At 41.9% G+C, this 27,346-nt stretch overlaps 1 protein-coding gene across 2 annotated transcripts; it reads left to right on the plus strand.

Moving 5' to 3' along the window:
- Positions 1-878: 878 nt before the first annotated feature.
- Positions 879-26,421, plus strand: stox2a (storkhead box 2a). Of its 2 annotated transcripts, none has more exons than XM_085409554.1 (4): positions 879-1,508; positions 13,034-13,186; positions 17,013-19,566; positions 24,094-26,421. In XM_085409554.1, the coding sequence occupies exons 1-4, from the start codon at positions 1,169-1,171 to the stop codon at positions 24,293-24,295; spliced, it is 3,249 nt and encodes a 1,082-aa protein (XP_085265680.1). In that variant the 5' UTR covers positions 879-1,168; the 3' UTR covers positions 24,296-26,421. The 2 variants fall into 2 exon arrangements, with proteins under 2 accessions (XP_085265680.1, XP_085265681.1); XM_085409555.1 differs by lacking the exon at positions 879-1,508 and adding an exon at positions 9,168-11,663.
- Positions 26,422-27,346: the final 925 nt, after the last annotated feature.

The following is a 27,346-nucleotide window of genomic DNA, read 5'->3' on the forward strand; positions in this document are numbered from 1 at the left end:
TCAGGACAATATTTCAGCAATGCTAAACCTCACATTGCAGCTATTACAACACATAACATTAACAGTACAAGAGTCCAGGTGTGGAACTGGCCTGACTGTTCAGGTCTTACACCAACTAAAAACACAGCATGAAAGGGAAAATACAACAACTAAGACCCAGGACTGTTCAGTAACCAGAATCCTATTTTATAAGAGAATACGATGATATTGAGCAGCTGCCCTGTTCAGTTTCCAAACGTTTACAGACTGTTTTTAGAAGAAGAGGTGATGATACACAGTGGTAAACATGGCTGTGTCCTACTTTTTTGGGGTGAAATCTTGCTGCCATCAAATTCAAAATTACCTTTGCAATATCCTTTTTTTTATTTTTGAATGTAATTAGATTTTTTAAATTAAATTAAATTAACTTTCATTTAGGCTCCTGTGTGTGTGTGTGTGTGTGTGTGTGTGTATTTGGGTATTTAAAATAGAAATGAAAGAAACTGAACTTGATTCTTGTGTTTACAAATGTGGCAAATACCGAAATCATTACTTTTTTGTTATTATTACTTTAAGTATTGGCTAGTTTTCATTTTTCATTGTAGCTGTCTCCGATCACTTTGGTTGTGTAAAGCCGGCTGCTACACATTTGCTTTCCATTCAAGCATCGCGAAAGCTTGAATTGAAATTCCGTTTGCATGTGTTTTTTTCTCATATTAGAGTGCTCCATTGGTGTTTTAAGACACTGATGACATTAAATTGTCTTAGACGGTTAAGTAAGGATTAGACCAGATAGGGATTTCTATCAAAAACGTGGATTTTGACCGTCTAAAGTGAAGTGTGGTAGTTTACAGGGAGTGCTTGAACGCATCACAAGTGCTCGCCTTTTTTGTCGCTGAAAGTAGGACCTAAACGTCTTTGACAGTTGGGAGAGGTGGCTGCAGGGGACGGGTATCAGGTTGCTGATTTCCCTGGTTTTACATGGAGCACCTGTGTTTGAAACATTTAAAACTCTTTTTCTGGGAAGTCTGGAGCTTTCAGAGGAATCTGTTTCTTGAAAATGCCCAAACAAACAAAAACTCTCAGTTTGGAGATAGAACCGCGATGGAGACCTGCACTGTCCGAACCATGCCGTGCAAGGAACAGATTGTAGTTTCCGTTTGAGTCCCAAATTTTGACCGGAGCGACTATGGACAAGTTCCTCCAGATCGCTCCGCACTCCCTGGCGCTGGTGCTGTCGCGCCTTTGCAGAGGAGATGGAGAGGACTCACCGTCGCCACCGGCCTTGCTCTCAGTAAACTTAAAGCATCACTCTGGCTATGAGGTCTTCGCTAATTTCAAAGCCGTCAACATGCAGCATTTCTGGAACAAGGCGCTGACACACGCGCTGACAGAGATCTTCTTCCTGGGCTGGATAGATGAGCATGTGCTGCTGATCCAAGGGAAAGAGGTGCACCTTCAGGTCCTCAGGAACGGATGGACGAGACGGACCTTGCAACCTCCCGAGGGCTTTGACATCAAATACATAGGTGGGTAAATTGTCTAGACATGCGTGATAACAACTACAAAGCATCTTAGAAAGTTAAATGTAGCCTCAGGGTTTTCTTGTCTTCCCAGATGGATGTGTTCTAATATGGGTTGTTTGGGTTATAGAAACAAAGTACTGAGTCCTTTAGAAGTTTAAAATACCCTATTCATAGTTGGAGACAGTATTCAGCAGTAAAATAGACAAATCTTATCTCAAAGTTGTGTTAACGGAGATATTCATCAGAGTGAAAAGAACTTGCTCAGATGTCCTTATAATAATAGCCGAAGGAAGAAGAAGAAACAAAAATGTTCCCCATGTTCACCTTCTAGTGCTAGACTTCAGACTAGGCCTTTGAACTAACTGAAATTTTTCTTCTACAACATTTGTGATGATTAAATCCTGACCCATGAAGTTCAGGTGCAAACAACAACAACATTAAGCCGTACATATGTTTTTATTATAGTTTCATATGAATTCAAAGCACTCATTAAAAGAATTATCAGCTTCATTAAAAACAAAAAAACATTATAATTACTAATTATCTAGTAATGATTACTATAATTACTAGTTATCTCTGGCTCTCTTCCACAGCATGTCTTTGTCCTGTCTTCCTCCCCTAACCCCAATTATTTGTGGCTCTCTGTCGGAGCTTTCTTCCTGTTAAAAGGGAGTTTTTCCTTCCCACTGTTGTCAAAGCACTTGCTCATAGGGGTTCATATGATTGTTGGAATTTCTCCGTTTTCTTTGTGTGATTGTTGGTCTTTACCTTACAATATAAAACGCCTCGAGGCAACTATTGTTGTGATTTGGCGCTATATAAATAAAACTGAATTGAATTGAAAGCTGGATCGCTCTATTAAAATGCTGTCCACTTTATAAACTCCCTTTTTGGTGTGTCGTGTGAATCCGTTCTCATCAGCAGATCTTCTCGTCTTTTCTGGCTCTTCAGAGCTCTTCTGTGTTTTTGTTTTTCACGCTGACGTCCACACCTCTTTTTTTATGAGCTGGCAGAAACTACTGATTGGCATTTTTAGAGGTGAGAGCTCAAATATGTTCTCCTGCAGTTGAATAATTGAATAATGTGAGTCTGTGAGTAACGTTTCGACTGGCTAGTCTCAGCGAAAAAAAAGGGAGTGTAGGCATCATATCACCTTTTAACCTCAGCTGCTTCATGTCATGAGGCTTACTCATCCAGATAGCACAGACAGGATTGGAGCCCAGTTTGACTCCAGTTCAGCATTCCCACACTCTGATTCCGATTCTTCTGACAAGGCCATAACTCATATATGTGCTGAGACAGGTTGTGACGACTTGAAGTGTTGTCTAACCACTGCACCATCATACTGAGAGTTCATCATACTGGGTTTGCTCTGTGTGTGCATACGTCTGTGTTCAAATGAGACAGAGAGGCGTGCAGCTTGTCAGAGATCATCTTATTTATGTTTATTTCACAATAGAGCCAGGGTTTGAATCATCTTGTTTTATCGGTGAGCAGCATCAACCTGCAGCAGGGCAAATGCAAACAGAAAGGTCAGCAGGGTTGGGTGTGTGAAAGAAGTGAAGACTAAAAGTTTTAGTACTTGTCTTTTACTGCATAGGCTGATATCAAGAGTCTGCAATTTGAAGAATATGAGCAAAAGCATGGTTTCCAGGATTGTTTGCCGTGGACGTGGATCCTAAAAACCTAAATGTGGAGGAAATTATTGTGATTCAAATGATTGCAGCCATGACAGTTAATAACTTTGATAATGCTGACAACATTAGTGGTCATTTGAGAATAAAGTCCTGTCCATATATAAGGTAAGCAGTTGGCCACTGCTTACTCTCTGGCTGGAAGCTACTAGCCCAACAGCATCCTTTGCTCCCAGTAGTAAAAACTTAAATTCCATCCATCCATCTTCTTCTGCTTTATCCGGGGCCGGGATGCAGGGGCAGCAGCCTAAGCAGAGAAGCCCAGACCTCCCTCTCCCCAGCCACCTCCCCTAGCTTATCCAGGGGAATACCAAGGCGTTCCCAGGCCAGCCGAGAGATATAATCTCTCCAGCGTGTCCTGGGTCTGCCCCAGAGCCTCCTCCCGGTGGGACATGCCTGGAACATCTCGCCCAGGAGGCGCCCAGGAGGCATCCTTGTCAGATGCCCGAACCTCCTCAGCTGGCTCCTTTCGATGTGGAGGAGCAGCTGCTCTACTCTGAGCCCCTCCCGGATGGCCGAACTTCTCACCCTATCTCTAAGGGAGAGGCCAGCTGCCCTTCGGAGGAAGCTCATTTCTGCTGCTTGTATTCGCAATCTCGTTCTTTCGGTCACTACCCACAGCTCGTGGCCATAGGTGAGGGTAGGGACGTAGATCGACCGGTAAATTGAGAGCTTTGCTTTTACACTCAGCTCTCTCTTCACCACGACGGACCGGTGCAGCTTCCGCATCACTGCGGCCGCAGCACCAATCCGTCTGTCGATCTCCGGCTCCCTTCTCCCATCACTTGCGAACAAGACCCCGAGATACTTGAACTCCTCCACGGGGCAGGAACTCATCCCCGACCTGGAGTGGGTACTCCACCCTTTTCCTTAAAAACTTAAATTGATTGCCTTAAAGTTGAGATCCGTTTGACTGCACAGTGGTATGTTTGCCATTACAACATTAAATTGACTTCACACACTCACCTACCACACTTTCACTGCTTGTTAATATGAGTACCTACTCAATCAATCACATGGCTGCAGCTCAGTTCATTTAGGCATGTAGACATGGTCAAGACGACGACCTGAGGTTCAAACTGAGCATCAGAATGTGGAAGAGAGGTGATTTAACTGACTGGTTTTTGGTTCCAGACGGACTGGTCTGACTGTTTCATTAACTGTTGATATTCTGGGATTTTCCCCCACAACCGTGTCTTGAGTTTATAGAGAATGGAAAAAAAGAAAATATTCAGTGAGCGGCACATCTCTGGATAGAAATTCCTTGTTGATGCCAAAGGTCAGACGAGAATGGCCAGAGCTGATATGAAGGCAACAGTAACTCATGCTTGTTACAACCAAGCTATGTAGACGAGCATATTCATCAAAGCTGATGAGCTACACAGCGGAAGGCCACACCTGTTCTTAGCTTAGCTTACACCTGTAAGCTAAGAACAGGAAGCTGAGGCTGGTCTGATGGGGGTCAGAATTTAGTGCAAACAACAAGAAAGCACAGATCCATCCTTCCTGGTATAGGAGGAATGGGAGATTAACAGCTGACAAATCTGGAGCGTTATTACTGAAGCAGCATTATGTTATCATGTTAAAATGAAATTTTGTAAATTGTTGCTAGACCTTTTTCTTAGGTGAATCTCTGGATTGGGTTCTTCATATCATCAAATAGCTCAGCAGATATTTTCCAGGTAGACTTTCAGGGTTATTCACTTCATCTTGCTGTTTAAACAGTTGTAGAAACACAGACCATCAAACCAAACTCTTCACTGTTAAATTTAATAAAATAAATAATTATTTTTGTCTTGAGTGACTTTACAGTGAGTGTTATCTTAACTCTGCCTTTGAGCTGCTTGAAATCAACTCTGCTGAGCTGAAAAGCTGCTAGTTCTGTTACAAAAGACGTGATAGATTGGGATTGTGTTGTTCTGTGAGAAAAGGTGGCATAGCTTGATTGATACCGGTGAAGCAAACACAGATAAGCTCTGGAATGTTTGTCTTATAGCTAATAACTCACCAGACGTTATAAATCCTGAACCAGCTGACTTTGTATGCTGTGAATCCAGATGCAAATGACTTTCTTATGTATGTAAGCTTTGTGTAGGATACATATTTTTAAAACTGAACCCCAAAAAAGACAGACTGACATCATTTAGAAGTCATCAGTTAGCTGAAGGCTGTTTTTGTTGTTCTGTTGTAGTACAGTTTAAGGGGTTGTGTTTTTGCACTTACCACCACTAGGAAACCTATTCAGTCTCTGATTTTGTGGTGTTGTGTTGAACTTGAACCATTTTGCCTCTTTTGGCCTGATTTCAGTTTATTTTTTCCAGATTGAAACACTCAATATGTGTTTCTTTACTTCTTTGTGAAGTAACAAAATGAACTATAATTGTGATATCTCAATGAAATCTTCTGATTTTCAAAAGTGAGCTGCAAGTTTTACTGACTCGTTTTCCCAGCTGTGGTGTCAGGATGTTACTTTTTGGTAGACAAGTTCTAACAAAGATCAGACAAATTTCCACCATAGGGTACTCATTAACTAGAGGTAAGTGTTGGGGGGTAATACATACACACACACACTGATATGATATTTCATTAGCATTGCTATGGAAAGAAAATTCTTCAGAAAAAAAGCTTCAGGACTTAAACTATGCAGTGAATTTTAAAAAAAAGGACTGTACTTGCACATAGTCCAGATTATCAACCAAACAGTCTGAGAATGTTTGATTGGGGCTGTGAGCCAAATAGCAGTCGGATTAATATATTTAGAGAAAAGTTGTGGATTTTCAGCTATGTGGAAACAAAGTGTTTTTTAATAGGCGACTCAGTCTGATTAACAGAGGGACTTTGTATCCTTTAGCAGCCTACAAACAATAGACAGGGGATGGGGTGTACCCCTTAGGAAGGAAAAGTCGAGTATTTGTTCCACAAAAAAAATTCTACTCAGCTGCATTCCCAGCCACAGCACAGCTCTCCACTGGACGGAAAGGGAGGGTTTTAGGAGAGAATTGAGGGAAATGTTTGACGCAGCGGAGAGATGGGATGCTGTATATCTTAATGTCAGATCAGGATGTGTTATGGTGACTGTTGTGTCAAAAAAAACCCAAAATATTAGTGTCTTAATTCGAGAGTTTGAGGGAACAAAAACATGTAATGCTACGAATGTGCCGCAGGAGGGCAGACCGCTGGGAAAATGCTTCTGCTTCTGTTTGTGAGGAAGTTGGATGTGAGTGTGTGTTGAGTGGAATCTCTCCAGGAGCATCACTGTTAGTCAGTCGACCAGTTTAGTCCAGTATGGTGGACTAATGCTATGGTGTTTGGTGCAGTGTCCCTTTGGGGTTTTTTTTTATTATCAGGTGACTATTTTTTGCAATATTTTTGTTAATGATCAACTAGTAGCAAAATTTAAAAGTAGTAGATTTGAATTTATATACAACCAAGTACAAAAACATTAAAAAGGCAGCTGATAGTGGTTTAAAATTTGACCAAGACATCCCGTTTTCCTTACTACCTTTCTTTCCCATCTTCACCACATCAGGCTTGAGATGATCTATAAACAAATGCGTTTAATGTACAAAAATTAGTTGGCAGCATGCGTGATGATAGCGTAGATGCACCATATCGCCAAAAGTATTCGCTTATCTGCCTTCACACACATATAAACTTGTGTGAGATCCCAGTCTTAATCTATAGGAGTTAATGATGTATGCCCAACCTTTTGCAGCTGTAACAGCTTCAACTGTTCTGGAAAAGTTTTCCAAAAGACATAAGAGTGTGTTTATGGGAATCTTTGATCATTCTTCTAGAAGAGCATTTGTGAGGTCAGACGCTGATGCCGGACAAGAAGGCCTGGCTCATAGTCTCCTCTCTAATCCATTCCAAAGGTATTCTGTCAGGTTGAGGTCAGGACGCTGTGGAGGCCAGTCAAGTTCTTCCTCACCAAACTCTCTCATCCATGTCTTTATGGACCATGCTTTGCACACTGGTGCTCAGTCATGTTAGAACAGGAAGGGATAATCCCCAAACTCTTACCACATGAAGCATTAAGAGTTCCTTTCACTGGAACTAAGAAGAACTCCTGAAGAATAACCCCACATCATAATCCACCAGAATTTACACTTGTCACAGTACAGTCAGACAAATACCATTCCCAAACCCAGACTCATCCATTGGATTGCCTCAGTGGGATTTTTCACTCCAGAGACGATGTCTCCACTGCTCTAGAATCCAGTGGCGATGTGCTTTAAATCAGCGGTCCCCAACCTTTTTTGCGCCACGGACCGGTTTATGCCCGACAATATTTTTACGGACCGGCCTTTAAGGTGTCGCGGATAAATACAACAAAATAAAACTAGTACCGGTACCGAAAAAAAGAAGATTTATTCATAACACACGTGAAAAGACCCAGGAAAACAGAGTTAATGATAAAAACAATAACAAAATAACGCTGAAAACCAATAAAAACCTTGAAAACCATACATTTCACACCTGAGCCTCAACTCTCGTGGCCCGGCACCAAACGACTCACGGACCGGTACCGGTCCGAGGCCCGGGGGTTGGGGACCACTGCTTTAAACCATTGCCTCCAATGCTTTGCATTACGCTTGGTGAAAATATGTAGTCTATCTTTAAAAAGTAGGTGAACTAGCAGAAGGCAACAAACTGTGATCAGGAATGGGTCACCATCAGTCAGGATGTGTCCCAGAAGTCAAAGAATTATGATAAGTCAACGTTATGATGAGGAATGGTCTTTATAAGTACTGACTCTTAATTAAGATTAAATTGCCACTAAAAGTCTTCAAAGCATATTGTTCTTCACAAAAACTTTCGAAGATCTATTCCTGCCCTGTCAGTGCTCTAAGGTGATCACAACTTGTTGACTTCTGCTCGTCATCCTGCTTCTTAGCGATTGAGCACAGATTTTTAGTCAGATAAAGATCTGATCATTGATCCAAATTGTAATTTGACAGTTTCTTGCCTCATGGTTAGGCCTTTTTCCTTATGACATGCATAGTTCCACTATGGAACATGAAACTAATGTGCTGCGCATAGAGTTTATAGCTCTGTTATTTTTCAACCTTTCCCTTGTTGGGCTTCTACCAATTCATTGTCAAGTGTCTTAGGCTACGTCCACACGCACCCGGGTATTTTTGAAAACGCAGATTTTTCTATGCGTTTGCACCTTTCGTCCACACGTAAACTGCGTTTTCGGTCACTGAAAACGGAGATTTTTAAAAACTCCGGCCAGGGTGGATATTTTTGAAAACTCAGTTTTTACATTTACGTGTGAACGAGAAAAACGCAGAAAACGCAGCGTCAAAGGTGTGCGCCTTTTTTGACGTCACACTGTGCACCACATTATTGTTTCGGTGAAATGAATTTCTACAATACTGTTACTGTTAATTCTACTCTCTGCAGTGTTTAAATGCTTACATATACACACACAGTTACTGTCCCTCCACACATACGACTCGGTTCTGCTTCTATGCCCCATCCTTGTTTACTATTTCCCACCGAGGCTTCTAGACTTCTGATTGGCCAACATTTCTACACGGTTAGGAATATATCGCCACCTGTTGCTTTGGCATGTCCCTAGCAGCGTTTTCCTTCATTTCTGCGTTTACATGTGGACGGGATTATTTTTTAAAACGAAAACGGAAAATCTCAGTTTTCAAAAATACCCGTGTACGTGTGGACGTAGCCTTAGTTTGTGCTAACTTTGTCTTAGTAGTCTCATCTTTACATTTCCTGAGGATATCTTACAAGTATTAAAAGTTGAAATAATCAATAAAACAGTAGATTCACATATTTATGTGAATTTTTACATCATTACTACTTTCTCATGCGTGCTCCAGCCTCAAACCTTTCTAGAATTGCCCTCAGGAGATGCAAGCTTAAAGGCAAACAGCTCACTTACGACAAAGTCCATGTCATGTCTGATAAGGACAAGAGCTGATGCACACTACCTACTTTGGTGTTCTGTATTAAAAAAGGAAAACTTTAATCATTCTCTCGGGTCCAAGTCACCAATTTCAGGAGAAATTTGTGAAAACAGCTCATGATGCATGTTTTTTTCTCAGTATATGTACCCGTGTCTTATAGGCAAAGTTGAAGGATCTCCATTTTTCAGCATCACTGCAGGAGCATCGTGTGTCCGTAGAACAGGCAGTCCTTGTGCGTGCGTGTGTGTGTGTGTGGAGCCTGTCTGCTTTCTATTTTGAGTAGCTGGCTCTTTAAGAGAACAGCACTCAAAGGTAACAGCTATGAGATCATCGGCTTGCGTCGTCATGGCAACAAAGGCTGTTGCAGCACTACTGAGAAATAAAATGGCTGGCATGGTGGTGTCGCTCTCCCTCCTCCTCCTCACCACCCCTCCTTTGCTCTCCTCTTTCTTTTTGGTATCAGTGAACTGGAGCAGATTGGTTGTGACACCGTCCACCCCTCTGCCTGCACCCCATCCTGCCCTCACACTTTTCTGCTCCTTATTCTATCCCCCACCTCAACCGTCCATTCACACTCCACGCATGTGAGTCAGCACGAGCCGGCTTCGAGCGGAGGAGCTGTCGCTTTTGGACGTTATTAGGGTGATGCTTTTGGGGTTTTTCGGTGCTCCACACAGTTAAGTTACTGAATCAACTGGTGGAAAGCGCTGATGAGAAAGACCCAAATCAGCAGGTTTAAAATGACTTCCACACTAGGTTGTGGCTTCACAGTCAGCTGAGAGACAGAAAAAAAGAAAAAAAGAGGAAGGCTGATTGTTCAAGGGGCCCCTCATCCTTCAAGAGTACAGCCAGTAATACTGAGAGGGTTGGAGAACAAGAGTAGGAAGGGAGGATGTAGAGACTGAGAGTTTTTGCAGTTCCCCTGGCTATCATCTGGATGCTGACATTTATTTATTTTTTTCTTGTATCTATTTTTCGAGCTGTTAATATTTGCTCTCCTTTCTGCCTTCTCTACGTCCCCTCTCTCTCTCTTGCTCTCTCTTGCATCCTCTCCTCTCCCCTCCCCTCAGCCTCAATCACCCAGACACAGACGCATGCATGCTCACGCAGAATCGCGCGCAGCAGGCGGATGCGCGCATACACTCTCTCTCACACACACATACACACACACACACTCACACACTCTCTCACACACACACACATACTCACACACCCTTCCTGGAGGTGCTGGGAGCAGCTGCAGCATTAGCGTTGAAAGAGATTTGCCGTTGACTGGAGTTTGCATCCCCCCCGTTAATGAATGGATGCTATGGCGATCAGCTCAGGAGCTTCTTCCGTCGGATTGCGGGATATGGTGGATATCTATTCTTGAATTTATTTATTTATTTCTATGCTCTCCATTTTTTTCTCCCCACCCTCTGCTGGTGTGCTGTTGTCGAAAGGACGATGGGGTCTTGTGCTTGATCGGATAAAGATGGAGGTGAACGTGGCGTCTCCGCTGCTTGGCATACTATTGAGGTTTCACTGCCCATTAGGGTGAATGGAGCTTTTATTTCTGTGTTTTTTGAAGCGGGCTCTTTTGTTTTACGGGGATCGGCCGAGCACTCCTGTGGTGAATTGAGCTATTGTCGAAGACTGGGCCTCTCTTAAGCTTTGAATCTTTGACCATCCATCCGTCCCCTGCCTCTCTCCCCCTGCTACCTTCTACTCGAAAGGAACAAGCAGATCCCAAAAACCTCCGCTGAAATCTTCCCTCACCGTCCTCCTTCTTTCCAATGCCCCATTTCCCTCATCTCTACCCCTGCCCCCCCACCTCTCTCCTGCTCCCTCCTCCCACATCAGAGTGGCTACGTAATGTGCCTCCCTACGCATGCAAATGGGGATGCTACGAATGGTGGCTGGGACTGATGTCGATGAAAGGGTGATGCCTCGCGCAGTCACCTGCACCTCTGCTGCCACTGCCATCAATCCAGATCAGCCTGGGAGAGCCCAGCAGCCGATGACAACCACCCACAGTGCGAACACGGTCGTTTGTAGCTTGCTCGTGGATGTAAATGAGACATGTGTATGTGTGTGAAGGAGCACACTGGTTCCTGCCATGTCTGGTGTGTGATCGCTCTAGCGGGACGTTCTTACTAATGCGGGGGAGGCACTGAGCCCGAGGTTTGTCGACCTCCCCCTGCACACACCCCCCTTCCCCCTTTCCCCTTCTCCCTCCTTCCCTCCCCCCCCCTCCCTCCCACCCCATTCCACCCCCCTCCCTCCAACCTTATCCCGAGAAGCCCAAGGGGGGTGAAGACCACCTGGTTTAAAAAAAGAAAAAAAAATACGATTTTGAAAAAAGGGGGTCACGATGAAGAAGAACCGCAGCAGCAATCTGCGGCGGGCCTGGCCCAGCTCGGAGCTCGCCGAACGCCCGCTGGAGCACAACCTCTCTCGTAGTGAGAAAGACATCCGTGTGCAGAAGCAGCATCTTCCTCCGCCTCCTCCCCCTCATTTCTCTCCATCCCCGCCAAGTTATCGTGCGCCAGGTGAGTCAGGCCCTCCCACTCTCAGAAGCTCCACCCTCTCTACTCACGACTGCTCAGTCAGTAAACTTTGGTCGCTCTGAAGTAGGAGGTGTTAACAGCTCCTTTTTTCTTTTTTTTTTTAGTTTTCCAGGGTGTTATCATAGAATCAATGACTTTATTTGCACTTTAACGAGTCCTGCTTTCTTTCTTAAGGTTTAGGGCTTCTTGTTTTTCATATTCTGAATTAATATTGTAGTGTTTTAGTAGATTTATACGGTGTGTCTGAATAGTCTCAGTACAAGAACAAGTTGTGCATTCTGTGGCAGATTTGTATTTTGTGTTAGATAAGATTATGTAAAGGCTTGTGGCTATCCCAGTATCAGAAATGCAATTACCGGGAATTTTTTGATCCTTTCAGTACTTCTGTTACAAACATTAGCTTGTTCCTCTGTTCTCTTTCTCTTTCTGTTTTTTTTTTTTTTTTTGCTTCTTTGGTATAAGACATTATAAAAGCAAACTAGGAGGGGATTTACTTTTGTGCCGATCTTGAGCATACGTGGCTTTTCTTATGTTTACTAGAATACACGTAAAGCCTTGTACAGCCACATACAGCTTAATAGGGACTGTGATACTGAGTAGAGATAACGTCATTGTGTTGCTTAACTGACCATTCAGCTGAGCAGGCTGAGGAGGCAGAGCCCTGCACACATTTCATCCTAGGCAGAGGAACCATGGGCAGCACCAGATCTGTTTTCAAGTTGCTGAAGATGAGGAAGCACAATGCTTAATGAAAGATTAAATATAGATGCTCTGATGATGCAGTTTCTGCACCTTGTCATATGATTGTCAATCACCTGATGCAGGTCAGAGGACAGGGTCACTACAGCAGATGCCGCAGCAGTGGATTCAGTGTGTCGCTTTGCAACCTTTCAGCAGAACCAGTGTTTGCTCTTTAAAGGGCTTGAAGCTCGGGCGCCTGGTTGTAAAGATGATTTCACTACTCACTACAGCTGACGGCAAAGCTAGCTTATGGAGAATTTATCTGGGGTAGGTCATCAAAAATAGCTTTTCATTTAAATTTCAGATATGCTGATTGTCCAAGTTCCTGTTTCTGTTCGTAAAACGATGTTAATCAGATAGCTGCGCTGTGGAGATTCAGGTGATCTCATACTCCGGTCGCCGCAGCAGCTGCTGCCTCGCTTTGCTAAGCTACGAGAAACGGGAGGAGCAAGAGGCTGAGGAAGCAGAGAGGAGGGGTGGAGCCGTTACAGGCAGGCGGCATACACACTGCTGCTGTTTGACCATTACATCATAGCTTCACACGCTGCGCCTGCTGTTCATTCATGATCTAACAGTTGTGCTTTTGCCTCCTCCTCCTCCTCCTCCTGCAGGTGACGTGTCTCCGATCAGTATGTCACCTATCAGCCAGTCACAGTTCATCCCGCTGGGAGAGATCTTGTGCTTGGCCATCTCTGCTATGAACTCTGCCCACAAGCCTGTCAACCAGGAGGCACTGGTGGAGCACCTCACTGCCAGCTTCCCAGGTATGCCCTCGCACCTGCGTCTTAACATGGTACTGCACTCAAACATGAAGGAAAAATTGTAGAAAAAATGTTAAAAATCAAAGCCTAAAAATCTAGATTTTTTTATTCATTTATCAGATATGCATGTTGTTTATTTACCATTTATTTGTCATATCTTGGTTTTTTTGTATTTAGATGTTTTACATTTAACTAAATTCTTCAAGCAGAAGAGTCATGCTCTTTATGTTTCACATTTTATGCACGTCAAATGCAGACGCTTTGTTCAAAGAGCAACTTAAACATGCTGATATACAGTTCCTTCTTGTAATATCTCACGAGTGGCTGATATCACTGAATGGCTTCTCATGAAACTCCAGATACTTTGTGTTGATTTGTTTTCTGTATTTGTGGACTGTTTTCCCAGTTTTTAGCTTTACAAATACAATCATATTTAACATTAATAGCTGGACTTCTATCTAGAATCAATATTCTACTATATTTACTACTGACGAATATCACTTGCATGTTTTTACAGTTAATATTTATCTTTATCTCCTGAGACAACAACAGGTTCTAAGCCTGACACAACTCTGTAATTGCCTCCATACAGTATTAAAATAAAATGGATCAGTTCTTGTATAAATATGATAAATTTAACACAAAATCATCCTCCATTTGGATTTATTCAATATAATTAATACACGGTTTGAACAGTATTGGCCAGTCAGTTTGTCCAGTTACGTTTAAATCCTCTGAAAATGGGAAACTGTGTATAAAAATGGCTATAAATCTTGAACAGTTAAAAATTTTAAACTCAAAGCATGCACTTTGATAACATCCTGATTATTTGATTTGGAATCCACTATAGTGGTGTACAGAAGAAACAATAACAACAAATGTATGATTTTCCGAAACATTATGGCCCTAGCAGCATCTTACTTTCATATTTAACATTGTAAAACTCGTGCAAGAGAATTCAATTTTATGAAACTAGAGTGTTTATTGAACAAGTACAAATTCAAAACAAAAAAGAAAAGACATTAAATCAGTAATATCACTTTGCATATGTGAGTTTTAAATTTAGCTATATCCAGCATTTTTATACAGCCGTTTCCTCACAATAGCTCTGCATGTGTTTTGACTGGTAGAGGTCTCAAACTGTGATCATTGTGTAGCCTGTTGTCATTCACAGATATACTTGCATATGTTTCCTTGCTGTAAAGCAGTTAAAATAAATAGTCGCATCATTTCTGTGTTAAAAACTATAACTGATATAATGTCAATACATAATATGAATGTCTATATAAAGGTTATGAGTGAAGTGAACAGCTTTTGATGATAACTGGGTATTTATTAAAGGGTCAGTCCATGTCAGATCATCACATGCCACCCAGCTGAATATGTCAGATATGCCTGAAAATGTCACACAATGCCTATATTTTACAAGGTGATATAAGATGTGAGTGATTATCCCAATCACTTGATGCATGTGGATGTGATATTAACAGAAACTTACTCTTTCTGAAAAAGGTGTTCATATCTGGAGGATATGATACTAAAGGTTGATGAAAATGAATTTTCCCCATATTTAAGTTGGAACTATTCACCTGTTTTGGACTGTTTTAACCTCCTAAGACCCGAACTCTTTAATGGCATGCATTTTTAATTTCTCTTTGATATTTGGGCTGATTGGGACCTGATGAATGTAAAAACAAAGAATTACCAGATTTTTTTTTTTTTTTTTACCTAATTTTTGTTTCTGAGAAAAATGAGAGCTACATATGAGGATATTCATTTGAAATTTCGATAGAACAGTAGCAGCATAATGTCCTGGTTATCAGGCCCTTGTAGAGCAAAATTGAGTATTTTGGTCTAAATAACCCAAAATGTGATGTCCATCTACAGGGAGTGCAGAATTATTAGGCAAATGAGTATTTTGTCCACATCATCCTCTTCATGCATGTTGTCTTACTCCAAGCTTTATAGGCTCGAAAGCCTACTACCAATTAAGCATATTAGGTGATGTGCATCTCTGTAATGAGAAGGGGTGTGGTCTAATGACATCAACACCCTATATCAGGTGTGCATAATTATTAGGCAACTTCCTTTCCTTTGGCAAAATGGGTCAAAAGAAGGACTTGACAGGCTCAGAAAAGTCAAAAATAGTGAGATATCTTGCAGAGGGATGCAGCAGTCTCAAAATTGCAAAGCTTTGAAGCGTGATCATCGAACAATCAAGCGTTTCATTCAAAATGAATGTCAGAAATGTATATTTGTGAATGTGGAGATGTTATATTGGTTTCACTGGTAAAAATAAATAATTGAAATGGGTATATATTTGTTTTTGTTAAGTTGCCTAATAATTATGCACAGTAATAGTCACCTGCACACACAGATATCCCCCTAAAATAGCTAAAACTAAAAACAAACTAAAAACTACTTCCAAAAACATTCAGCTTTGATATTAATGAGTTTTTTCGGTTCATTGAGAACATGGTTGTTGTTCAATAATAACATTATTCCTCAAAAATACAACTTGCCTAATAATTCTGCACTCCCTGTATGTGGACGCCAGGTCCTAGGAGGTTAAAGAATATAATGTGCCTTGTGTTTAATAAGGTTTAAACAAAATATTGCTCCTTTCCTGCAAAATTGTGGTTTCTGCAGGTCTCCAAATATGCTGCCAGAGATTACACATCCAAATTATTAGTGACATCAGACATTGATCATGTTTGCTTGTTTTTTAAATTAGGAATTGAATGGAATAGCCCAAAAAGCAAATCTTTTCGGAAACTAAACGTGCATTGAATCCAGACTAGAAATTCTCACAGTTTATCTGGAGTTTGTGTGGAGACACTGGCACACATGGCAACAATAATTTGCACATTTGTGAAGGCAACATTAAAACCTGAACAACATTTTCAGGTTTTGGGGGCAGCATGTGCTGCTATCCAGATGGCTTCTAATGGAGGGCTTTGCTTATTTCAGCAAGATAATACCAAAGAACATTCTGTACGTATTACAGCAACATGGCTCAGGAGTAATAGAGTCTAAGTGCTAACTTGGCCTGCATGTTGTCTCAGACTTGTCATCCATTGAAACCATGTACTGTATTGTGAAAAAAAGCATACTGCAAAACATGCATCAAGTTTCTGAACAGCAAGAATGGGAAATGCAAGCTAAACACCAATTAGCTGTAAAACACTCTTTTTATTTAAAGTCAAAACCCCTTCATTCTCACGGCATGGTCATGTTTAACCTAGAAAACACAAATTTATTTGGGATTATCAGGGAATTAAATAGATTACATTTAAAATTAAAATACTGGATCTGTTTTTGTGGTAAACTTTCACCTGTGGTGAACCATCAACAAACCAGAATCCAAAAAAATCCTGAACTACATTCACCAAACATAAGAAGCACACTAAAGATGGCATATGAGTAAAAAGTGAGACTACTACTACATTGTCCTTTAACACAGGGTATTTAATAGCCTGGATTTGATTACAGTTGCAGCTGGAAAAAAAATCCCTTGGTTAAGACTGTTCAATTGGGTAACTTTTTGCATATAAAGAGGGAAATTCACTTTGAGCAGCGTGTCATGAAAAGGTGAGGCAATGCAACACGTGTTAAATAAAAGTTTAAAAAAATAAGTAAATTCAAGACATTGCTGATATCATCCCCTTTTCCACTTCTTTCTAAGTCTTAGTCTCTAAGTTTTTTACATTCCACTTTCTTTGCCTGCAACAAATGTTACCTACATGCCTGTATTTGAAGTGAACTTCAGGAATTTGAAGCTTTTAAAATAAAGCTGTGACTCAAATAATTTTTCATCTGTTTTCTGCAGGTGTGCCTACACCCAGCTCAGAGGTTTTGCGACATACCCTAAACATGCTGGTGCGAGAGAGGAAGATCTACCCAACTCCAGAGGGCTACTTCATTGTCACTCCCCAGACCTACTTTATCACTCCTTCTCTCATCAGAACAAACAACAAGTGGTATCACCTGGATGATCGACTGCAAGAGCGTCCACAGCAGCAGCAGCAGCAACAACAACAACAACAACAACAACAACAACAGCCACAGCAACAACCTCAGCATTGTGCTACACCTCAGTCTGGCAATGCCACACCATCCACGCCTGGCTGTCTGAGGGAGAGGCCTCCTCGCAAGAATAACAATGATTCGTACAATTCCTATCGCGAAGACCCGTCCAAACATCACCCCCCTGCACTCCCGAGCAAGTCACCAAAGGAGCACAGGGGAGATTCCTATCAAAGTAAGCCACCCAAGGATCACAGCGGCGGGGATCCTCCGCCGAGTGCGTCAGCCAAGGAGCACCGAGGTGAGCCGCCATCGTACCCCCATCCCCCGGCTCCCACCTCTCCCCCTGCCCAGCAATCGCCGTCTCAAGATCCAGCTGATAAGGGCAAAAGCATCACTTCTTTCCCCTATAAAACTGACACTCTGACCAAAAAGAAAGAAGGTAGTGGTGGGGGCGGCGGAAGCGGCGAGAAGCAATCCAAAAGGTTTGGACTCAGGCTCTTCAGGCTGAGTTTTAAGAAGGACAAAATGAGGCAGCTGGCAAGCTTCTCAGCCCAGTTCCCTCCGGAGGAGTGGCCGCTTCGTGACGAGGATGTGCCAACCACACCCATCCCCCGCGAAGTGGAGATGGAGATCATTCGCAGAATCAACCCCGACCTAACGGTGGAGAATGTTGCGAGGCACACGGCTGTGATGAAGAGGTTAGAGGAAGAGCGCACGCAGAAGAACAAAGCGGGGTCTTCAGCCCAGCACAGCGCACGCAGCAGGAGGGGCAGAGGCCACCGGAGGGCTCCACATGGTAAGTCCCGCTCTCATAGCAAACCGCGGACCTCCAGGGGAGACCCATCTGAGGGTTCAAACTGGGATCTTGTGTTCATGGAAAGGGATTACCGCTTCTTTAGCCACTCGTTAGTTCGCTCACCCCGAGAGGCTATGTACACCTTGGAGCGCAGGCGAAGTGGCGGCGCGACATACCTGGTCCACAGCAACCCCAACATCACTGAGTCATACTGCCCTGTTACCCCTGAGTGGGATGTGTCTGGGGAGCTAGCTAAGAGACGGACAGAGATGCCCTTCCCCGAGCCTTCACGTGGAACATGCCAGTCCAGAGTGCAAAGGAGTCACAGTCACAATCAGGACAGGAAGTCTCGTCACGAGAGGTCAGATCAGGCGAAAGAACGATCTCGGTCCATGGACAATTCTCTAAAAGGCCCGTCACTGGGTGCACCAGAAGACTTTGAACCAAGTCTGGAGGAGCGTAGTCATTACTACACTGATGATGGCACCCTGCGGGCCACGCAGAAGTCCTCCCATTACTCAAGGATCATGTTTTCTGCTGCTAAGTTCCACTCTGATTTCAATGTGCCTGATTTGGGGAAAGGGAGTTTGGATGAGTCAAGGATCCGGAGTACAATGGAGAGGAACAAAAGCAGAGACAGCCTGCCAACGTACAATGAGCTAATGGGACTTTCTTCTAAGCCCTCAACAGATGAGTACTTCCAGTGCAATACGTCAAATGAAACAATCTTAACTGCCCCTTCGCCTCAGGCAAAATCAGAATATGACACATTAACCTCATCAGGGGGACTCCGAAAGGGCTCTCCGGCTGACCGCCAAACGCCTCACCTCACCTCTCCTCACACGATGGAGTACAAAGAGGACTTGTCGGCAGCAAAAGGACAGAACGGCTCAACGCGACTGACGCCAAGCCAGACGCCGGAGCCGGCGCAAAATGCCCGTTTGACGCCACACCAACACAATGTCGATCCCGGAGGGGGAGGAGGTGGTATGGTGATCAAGAGGAAAGAAATCTTCAGCAAGGACACTTTGTTCAAACCTCCACACAATGCCTTGTCCAGCGGCTACGTGGACAGCAGCTACACCAAGTCTGGCACATTGCGGAAAGCCTCACATGCCAAATCAACAGAGGCCCTAGACAATCCTGAGCCCCAGCAGCCTTCCAATTCAGCGACTTCCTCAGCGTCACCTGCAGTTTTACAGGGCTGCTTAGAGCCAACAGTCCCCTCCGCCTCCTTTGACTATTATAATGTATCCGACGACGAGGAAGAGCCAGAGGAGGACTCGCACAAAGAGTTGGCTTCGGCAGAGGACAACAAAGACCACGGGGAAGGGGGTGGTAATGGTGGAGGCAGTGGTGGTGGTGGGGAGGGAACCATGCAGTGGCTCCTGGAACGGGAGAAGGACCACGATCTGCAGCGAAAACTGGAGACCAATCTGACTTTACTCAGCCCCAAGGAGACAGAGAATAGCAGCAGCCAGAAGTCAGCCCACTCTGCCCGTTTGGACAGCATGGACAGCAGCAGTGTCACGGTGGACAGTGGATTCAACTCCCCCAGGTATGTGCTAAAGTAGAGCTGGGCGATATGAGATTTTTTCATATCACGATATGTTTTTTTCATTTCAGGCGATAACGATATCTATCACGATATAAGCCAAATAACTATATTTGTAAGATTTAAATGTGCCGTTGCTCACAAGTAAAATGTGAAATAATCAGCAGCTTGTTTTTATTTAAATATTTATTTCCCATAATAAGTTCAACAGGGTAGATGTACTTAAGGAACATGAGACTTTTTCAGATAAATAAAGGCAAATATTGCAAACTACACAAAAGGCATCCGCTAAAGCGTTTAAGTTTCAAAATAGAACAAACGAAACAGACTAAATTGTCAATTCCACTTAGAAACAAAATATTAATTCTAAAAATAAATCTTAGTTTGTTTTACAGAAGAACAGACAAAACTGACTAACTTTTGTCAATATCAAATAAACTGAGAACTAAAAGGAAATTCTCAATCTCTCCTTGTTGTATAGCTGAGCTTTTCAAACAGTTTTAACAGTTACTTTAGTCTGACAAAAGCCGAATGACGAATTAGCGCTTCCAGTCAGAGACTGAGGCTACGTCCACACGTACACGGGTATTTTTGAAAACGGAGATTTTCCGTTTTCGTTTTAAAAAATAATCCCGTCCACACATAAAGGCAGAAATGAAGGAAAACGCTGCTATGAACATGCCAAAGCAGCAGGTGGCGCTAGATTCCTAACCGTGCAGAAATGTTGGCCAATCAGAAGTCTAGAAGCCTCGGTGGGAAAAAGTAAACAAAGCTGGGGCATAGAAGCAGAACCGAGTCGTATGTGTGGAGGGACAGTAACTGTGTGTATTTGTAAGCATTTAAACACTGCAGAGAGTAGAATTAACAGTAACAGTATTGTAGAAATTCATTTCACCGAAACAATAACGTGGCACACAGTGTGACGCATGCACCAGTTTATTGTATTTCCAGACTTGCTTTCGGCACAATTTACAGTGCACGCTACTCTGTTTTTTGTCAGACTTGAAATAGCCGAAATACCTTCAAACTACGGAACTTCTATGGCTCTTCCGTTCGACAATCTCTCCGGCATTGGAACCATCATCTGTTTTCTCTTCGGTCACGCTCGGTTGATTTTTCTAGTCAGCACACTCATTTCCTCCATTATGCGCTGGCTCCATTACCCGCTGGCTGCTTCCCAAACAAACACACGTGCGGCGTGGCACTTGTGCTGTACGTAACAAGTCACGCGACGTGACGCTGCGGCTGTGATTGGTTCGGCTCTGCGCTACTTGATTTGGATTGGCTGACCCTTTTTTTTTTTTTTTTTTTTAAGAGGACAAGAGCGGCGAGGTCTATCGCGATAGCTTAATTTCTCTATCGAGTAAAAGTTATATCGCGATACATATCGTTATCGTTCTATCGCCCAGCTCTATGCTAAAGTAAACTGCGTATGACATAAAAGTGCAACTTAGAGTGCGGTTAGGATGCTGAGGTAGAGCACACGAGGGCCTGAATATTTCCTCTAAAACAGATGTCGTGGTTATGTGTAGTTTGTTGAAATGAATAAAGCTTCTTGCACCCAGACCTTAGTGAAAGATGTCATGGGTCAATATGAAGGCTCCAAGACCAAAGAATACTTAATTATAATTGATCTTTTATCCCGTCGTCAACCTTCCTGGTTATGAATCTATTCACTGTAGCTGGCTAACAATCAACTCATCTGAGACTACTCATATCAGTGTTGTGTTACACTGTTTGCTTATCACTAGGCTGAAAAAATATGAGCTTTCAGCTTTGGCAATAGTGCTGTAAAGGTTCTGTATGTATGTCAGAGTCCATCCATTGAAGATGCTGGTTTGTGCTCATCCACCGATGTGCTTATTTAGCTGCTGACTGCTTTGTTTAAAGCAACAATGAGGTTTGTGCATGTGTAAATAGGGTGTGAACATCCTCACAGTTATTCTTTTCAATAAATAGATGAAAGTGTGCAAAATGGCACGCATTAACATCAGATTCTTGATGGTGAGCAATAAACCAGTCTCTGCCTATCAAACTTCTATTTTTTTGGTCTTACAGGATCTGCACAGTTTTCACTTTAAACACACACGTACTCGGTGGATGACACTGAGTTGTAGGAGGGTTGTGTCATCATACACAGTATGAGCTTAGATGGGCGTAACTACTGTGATGTCACTGTCGGCATCTGGCATGGTTGGAAAAGACAAAAACAAATGTGAAGAGGATGAGCGGGTCTGAGTGTGAAACTGCACACTCATTGATTTATGCCTTGTGATTGACAATTTATTAGCTAATGACTGTGTGGTTTCATACCATGGGAAATCTTACCACAGATGATCAGGATTTATAGCAGGAAATATACCTTATTTTTTCTTTTTTTTAATTCAGTATAACCCAAAATGAGTGATCAAGCCCATACAATCAGACTTCTACAGCACCAGTCTTTTTGACACCACAGCCCTCTGCTGGCCTTCAGACAGAATGCAGGGTTAAGGCACCTCTGCTTTGGCTTTATTGCTCAAACCTGGAAGCTACAGCTATGTTTGCAGTGGTCATTACTTTTTGGAGAAGGTAATCTAAAAAGGACTGTATAATATACTATATGGACAAAAGCACTGAGCCGCCTACATAGTGCATTTTGCGAAGCTCCTGGTGTACAGTATTTGTGCTGATGTTAATGCCAGAGGAGGTTTGGAGCTCTGTAGCTATTCGGTCAACTGAGTATTGGCAACATTTAAGCGCTACTGATTTGGTTCTTTATAGCGAAGTTGCTTTAGTTCCTAAACGCTTCCACTTTCCAATATTGCCACTTACATCTGATTGCGGAATCACTGGGAGGGTGGAAACTCCACAAACTGACTTGATGCAGCATAGCATCCCATTACAGTACCACGCTCAAACTCACTGAGAAACATTTCTGAAAGAACAAGCCTTTCTTCCAGAAATGTTTGTAAAGTCAGACTGCATGGCTAGGTGCTTGATTTTATGCACATGTAGCAATGGGACTAAAAACACTTGAATTCAAAGATTAAACAGCGTATCCCAATACTTTTGTCCATCATGTAACCAGAGATGGGCGTTGCTGTAATCTGATTACTTTTTTCAAGTAACGATTAAAGTAAGAGATTAATATTGCAAAAAAAGTCATTTGATTACTGCTGCTTTCCCATAGCCATGCTGCGTTACTGCGTTACTAAACCGTGATTTTGTTTGTGAGAGTGTCGCGTGTCAATGGTGTAAGCGCGCGCGAAGTCTGTGGCAGCAACAGACGTGTGCAGATCAACATTGGATAACATGGAGGGCGGGAGAGAGTACGACCATGCAGCATTTAAAGCTTGGAAGTACTTACATTACTTTTGAGTTTGATTCCATAAAAAGTGACAAAAACATTAGCGTCCGCTGTAAACTGCATGGAAACAAAACGTCTTTCTACAGCGAAAACTTAACCTTCAAATCTGAGCAAGTACCTAGCACGCTGCCACAGGAATGTGAAATTCACAGAGAAACCCCCGGATCCTTCCACTGACATGACCTAATTAGTTTTTAAAATAAGTAATCAGTAAAATAACTGGATTACTTTTTTGGACAAATCGACAGTAATTAGTAACAATTACTATTTTCAAGTAACTTGACCAACACTGGTTTTAACTGTAACAAACTTAACTTTGAAAAATACCCAAAAGTAAACAGCGGTACATAAACGAATCATACAAAGCTATTCCAACTCCATATTTTACTGGTTGCAAGCATCTGTTTTACAAGCCATTTCTGTTTCTTTGAGTCAAATATGAAGCAAGATTAATGTGTGAGAATCATGTGTGAACCAGTTCTGGATAAACTGACAGACAGTACAGGGGTGTATATCTTCCAGAAGCTTCTAGAAGGCATGCATGCTCTCATTTAATATTATCAAAAAGTAAAAATTCAAACCTAAAGCAATCGATGCTGGGCAAGCTCCAAAAAATGTTGGATGCTACACTTGGTAAAATAGAACATCTGCCATTAAACCTGCCTTACTATTATAAATCTTTGCTTTTCAAACTCACCGGCACTTACAGTACTACTTCGCATTTTGTAAATGTCTCTAGTTGGTAAAAGAGAATGATGGTAGATGTTTTCACACACTGATGATCATGTGTAAAATGGAATCGCCACTGTAATACATTTTTAAATTTTGCTGTGTATTTAGCGTTGATATAAATACGAATATTTATTTATAAACTAATAAATATCCTGTATTTTGGAACTTAACATTGGGCTTAAAGATACAAGAAAGTAATTAGCATAATCGACATGTGGCAGATCTAATTGTTAACACTTGACTTACATTACCTTTTTGTTTAATAGCGTGATAATTTTGTCAGTAACCTATCATCTTTTTTCCCCTCAGCATTCGAAGTCTGCTTTAAAATGGTATCAAAAGTATTTCAGTGGGTTTCCAATATGGTTTTTTTTTTTAAACAAACTCAATTTATGTAACTCAATTTTCGTAACAAAAAAACTGCATGTCATGTTGTCTTTGTCGTGCAGGACACGTGAAAGCCTTGCATCCAACACATCCAGCATAGTGGAAAGCAATAGACGGCAAAATCCAGCGCTGAGCCCCGGCCACATTGGCACCAGTAGTATCGGACTGCCATTCAGCTTTCGCACCATCCCAGAGCCCCCCACCACACAGCCTGAGAAACTCCAGAAGTCATCGAACTGCCTGGCCTCCATCACCAGCGTCTGACAGGCAGCACAGACTGAGACCATAACGGTGGTGGAGGAGAGAGGAAAGTGGGGTGCTTCACCAGTTTTTTTCCACCCACGCTTTCCTCAACCAACACACACACATAAACACTCACACGCGTACATCTTCAGACTCCTGAGAATCCATTTACTGGGACTGTTATAAAAACAGGCATGGCTTCAATAGACTGTTCCCACAGCTTCAAGAACTTAACTGCAAAAAACAGAAGAAAAACTACAGAATATCCAGACAACTGTAGGTGAAGGAACCTACCTGAAGTACTTTGATTTTGGTGACATGGACTCTAGTTTGGCTTATATCAAGATTCTTGACTATTGGTATTGGAAAGTAGTAGACTATAGGATTCAAGTTACATTTGGAAATATCAAGGAAAAAAAACAACTTTTTATATTGCTTAACAATACATGTCCAATTAAATGTTCTCCTTCCTGAAATAGTTCTTCAGGACGATTTAATGTATCAGCACAATGTCAAGATAATAAAAGTTGATCCTGAGAACAACAAATGAAAGATATTAACACATAAATCAGCTCAGATTTGTGTACCGCAATGCAAATTATGTATGTATACTCGATACTTTTGATATCCTAATTATTATAATGGTGGTATTAAAGATGCTATGTGACCAAAAATGATGTTTGGGTAAAATTAGCTGCACCTCACCGCCTACACAAGCATTGCAGAAGATCAAACGGCTCTTGCAGCGCAGCGTGGTTTTGTGTCTGATTTTTGGAGCTTTTCTTCATATCACATGTGATGTTCAGGAAAAAGCAGATGTTTAAATTTCGTTTTTGCCTCAGGACCTGAGTGTTGGCCTAAAAGCTGAAGTCATAGGTAACGGCACACTTTCAACGCTCATGCTGAAGTTGTTTTGGAGCGCTCAGTAGTCTAATCATAATATTCCCGAGCAGATGGAGTGTGTTACCTGTGTTTTATCTGCTTAATGAAAGGTAAAAATGTGGTGCATTTTGGGAAAAATTGGGCAGATTTGCAATAGCTGAATCAGTTGTGGTTTTTTGTAAAAAATTTTGTTGGTACTTTTATTCTTTTTTTTTTTTTTTTAAATTTCAGTAAGTAGGCCGTTCCTGTGGCTTACACGTTAGCCTGCCAAGCAAAAGATCCATGGCGTGATTCCACAAGGAGATGCACATCGTTTTGGGGTTGCATCTGGTGTAAATATCAAACGTGCTGTGGTGACGCCCTGCAAATAAGAGAGTAGCTGACAGTCACTTAGTACATAAAAGTTCCTGTTAAAAGTCTCAAACTGACCAGAGGTGATTAATCAGTTAACTAAAAATCAACCTTTCTGATGAAAGTTTTGGTTGATCTTTGACCAAAAAATTCTAAAAACTTGTTTCTGCTCTCACTATGTTTTTTCGAGAGGGCTTCTCATAGTCCATTATTAGTCTCACAAAACGACTCACTGTGGGCTTTGAGTGGACTTTGAGGACTTTTGATGATCAGATGGTAAAAAATAGAATATTAATTAGATCAATCAATAATGAAATTCATTATTAGGTTTATCCCTACACACGGTGCACTAAGGCAGAGTACATAAACTGTATGAGAACAGCTACAGTAACTCAGCTGTTGTTGATGTTTGTTTAGAGAGAAAAAAGGCACGGGGATTTTTCACTTTTTTTTTTTTTTTTTTGACCACAAAATCAGTCATTTATAACTCTATAACACAAAAGGTGTTGCAAAGCTGAAATTGTTCGCCCAGCACTACTGCCTTAAAGGGCATAAAGTCTTCCAACCAAGTGGGAGGAGCTGTATTCTCTATGGTATTCATTTAAAAAGCCTTTCCTTCAATTCAAAACAAACATGTTTCAGATCTCTATCAGGCTTCAAAGCCTTTTAATAAACAGATCTATCTTTTAAATAATAAATTGTACAATATTTTTGGACCAGTGTACAAGAGAACGTGATGTTTGCTCGTTTTTTCACCCTAAAACGTTGAGAGATGGTTACATCAGTCTGGCTGCAGTTCTCTGGGTGAACTGTAGGTGGAGACAAACACAGGTCTAACACACTGCTGCAGCAATATTGGGAAACAAGCATGAAGGGACGCTTTAAGGTGACTCTGTCCGGACGTTTATGGTTTCATTTCCTCATTTTAATGACTAAAAAGTGTAAAAAGTGTTGTACAGCATGTACATGAAAGTTTTCCCCATGATGAAAGTTTTAATTAACAGCCTTGTATGCCTTTAAAAGATTATTCAAGAGTTTTAAATATTTCTAATCAGTGTTGTGTTCATCTGGGAGAATACCAGAAAAACAGATTTCTAATAAAAAAAAAGATTTCTTTTATTTTTGGGGGCTCTGACCTTTGAAAAACTCATTAAGGGCGCACTCTAGTGGTTGTCTCCTGGTAAAGCAGCGGCATCAAACTGTTGGGAGTTTGTTGCGCCGAATGAGAGAGTGAAGCTCATTAAACCGATCTTATAAAGGTAAGATGAGTTAAGATCTTCTCATGCTGAAAAGCTGTGGTTTTTTGATGTTTACAGGAGTCCAACAAAGAAAAAACTCATTCACAAGAGAGAGTGGACTGCTGTTCGCTGTGGCTGTGTGTTTTTATGCGGAGTGTGCGCCACTTGAATACTTATAGATATTTTTTTATGAGTTTATTTAAAAGTATAAAATTATTTAGTAGCACCAAAGTCCAAAATCTAATTGGACGACTGTTACTTAGCTCTGTGATGACGTTCCTGTGTGATCAGCAGCTGTCCAATCACGTCTCCCGCTCTGGCACGTTGTGCAAGCATCGTTAAATCTACAAATAGCAGTGTTTGAATTAAGAGTTGAAGCCAGAGAGTAAAGAATGAAAGACTATAAGATAACACAAATCAGGAATTCACCTCGAAATGCCAAAAGGTAGAAAGTAGGCATTCGAGCTGCACGTGCATACTGCATCCAAAGGTCAAAAACAAGGTGTTAGGGTCAAAAGTAATAATGAAAAAAAAAACAGCATGTATGAGAAACCCTTATGTTTCCATAGCAACTTGTCAAACCAAGCCAAATCTTTATCAA

This window comes from Rhamphochromis longiceps, linkage group LG6, assembly GCF_057381845.1.
Source record: "Rhamphochromis longiceps isolate RC_006_pf linkage group LG6, R_longiceps_female_GT1.1, whole genome shotgun sequence".
Taxonomy (NCBI): domain Eukaryota; kingdom Metazoa; phylum Chordata; class Actinopteri; order Cichliformes; family Cichlidae; genus Rhamphochromis; species Rhamphochromis longiceps.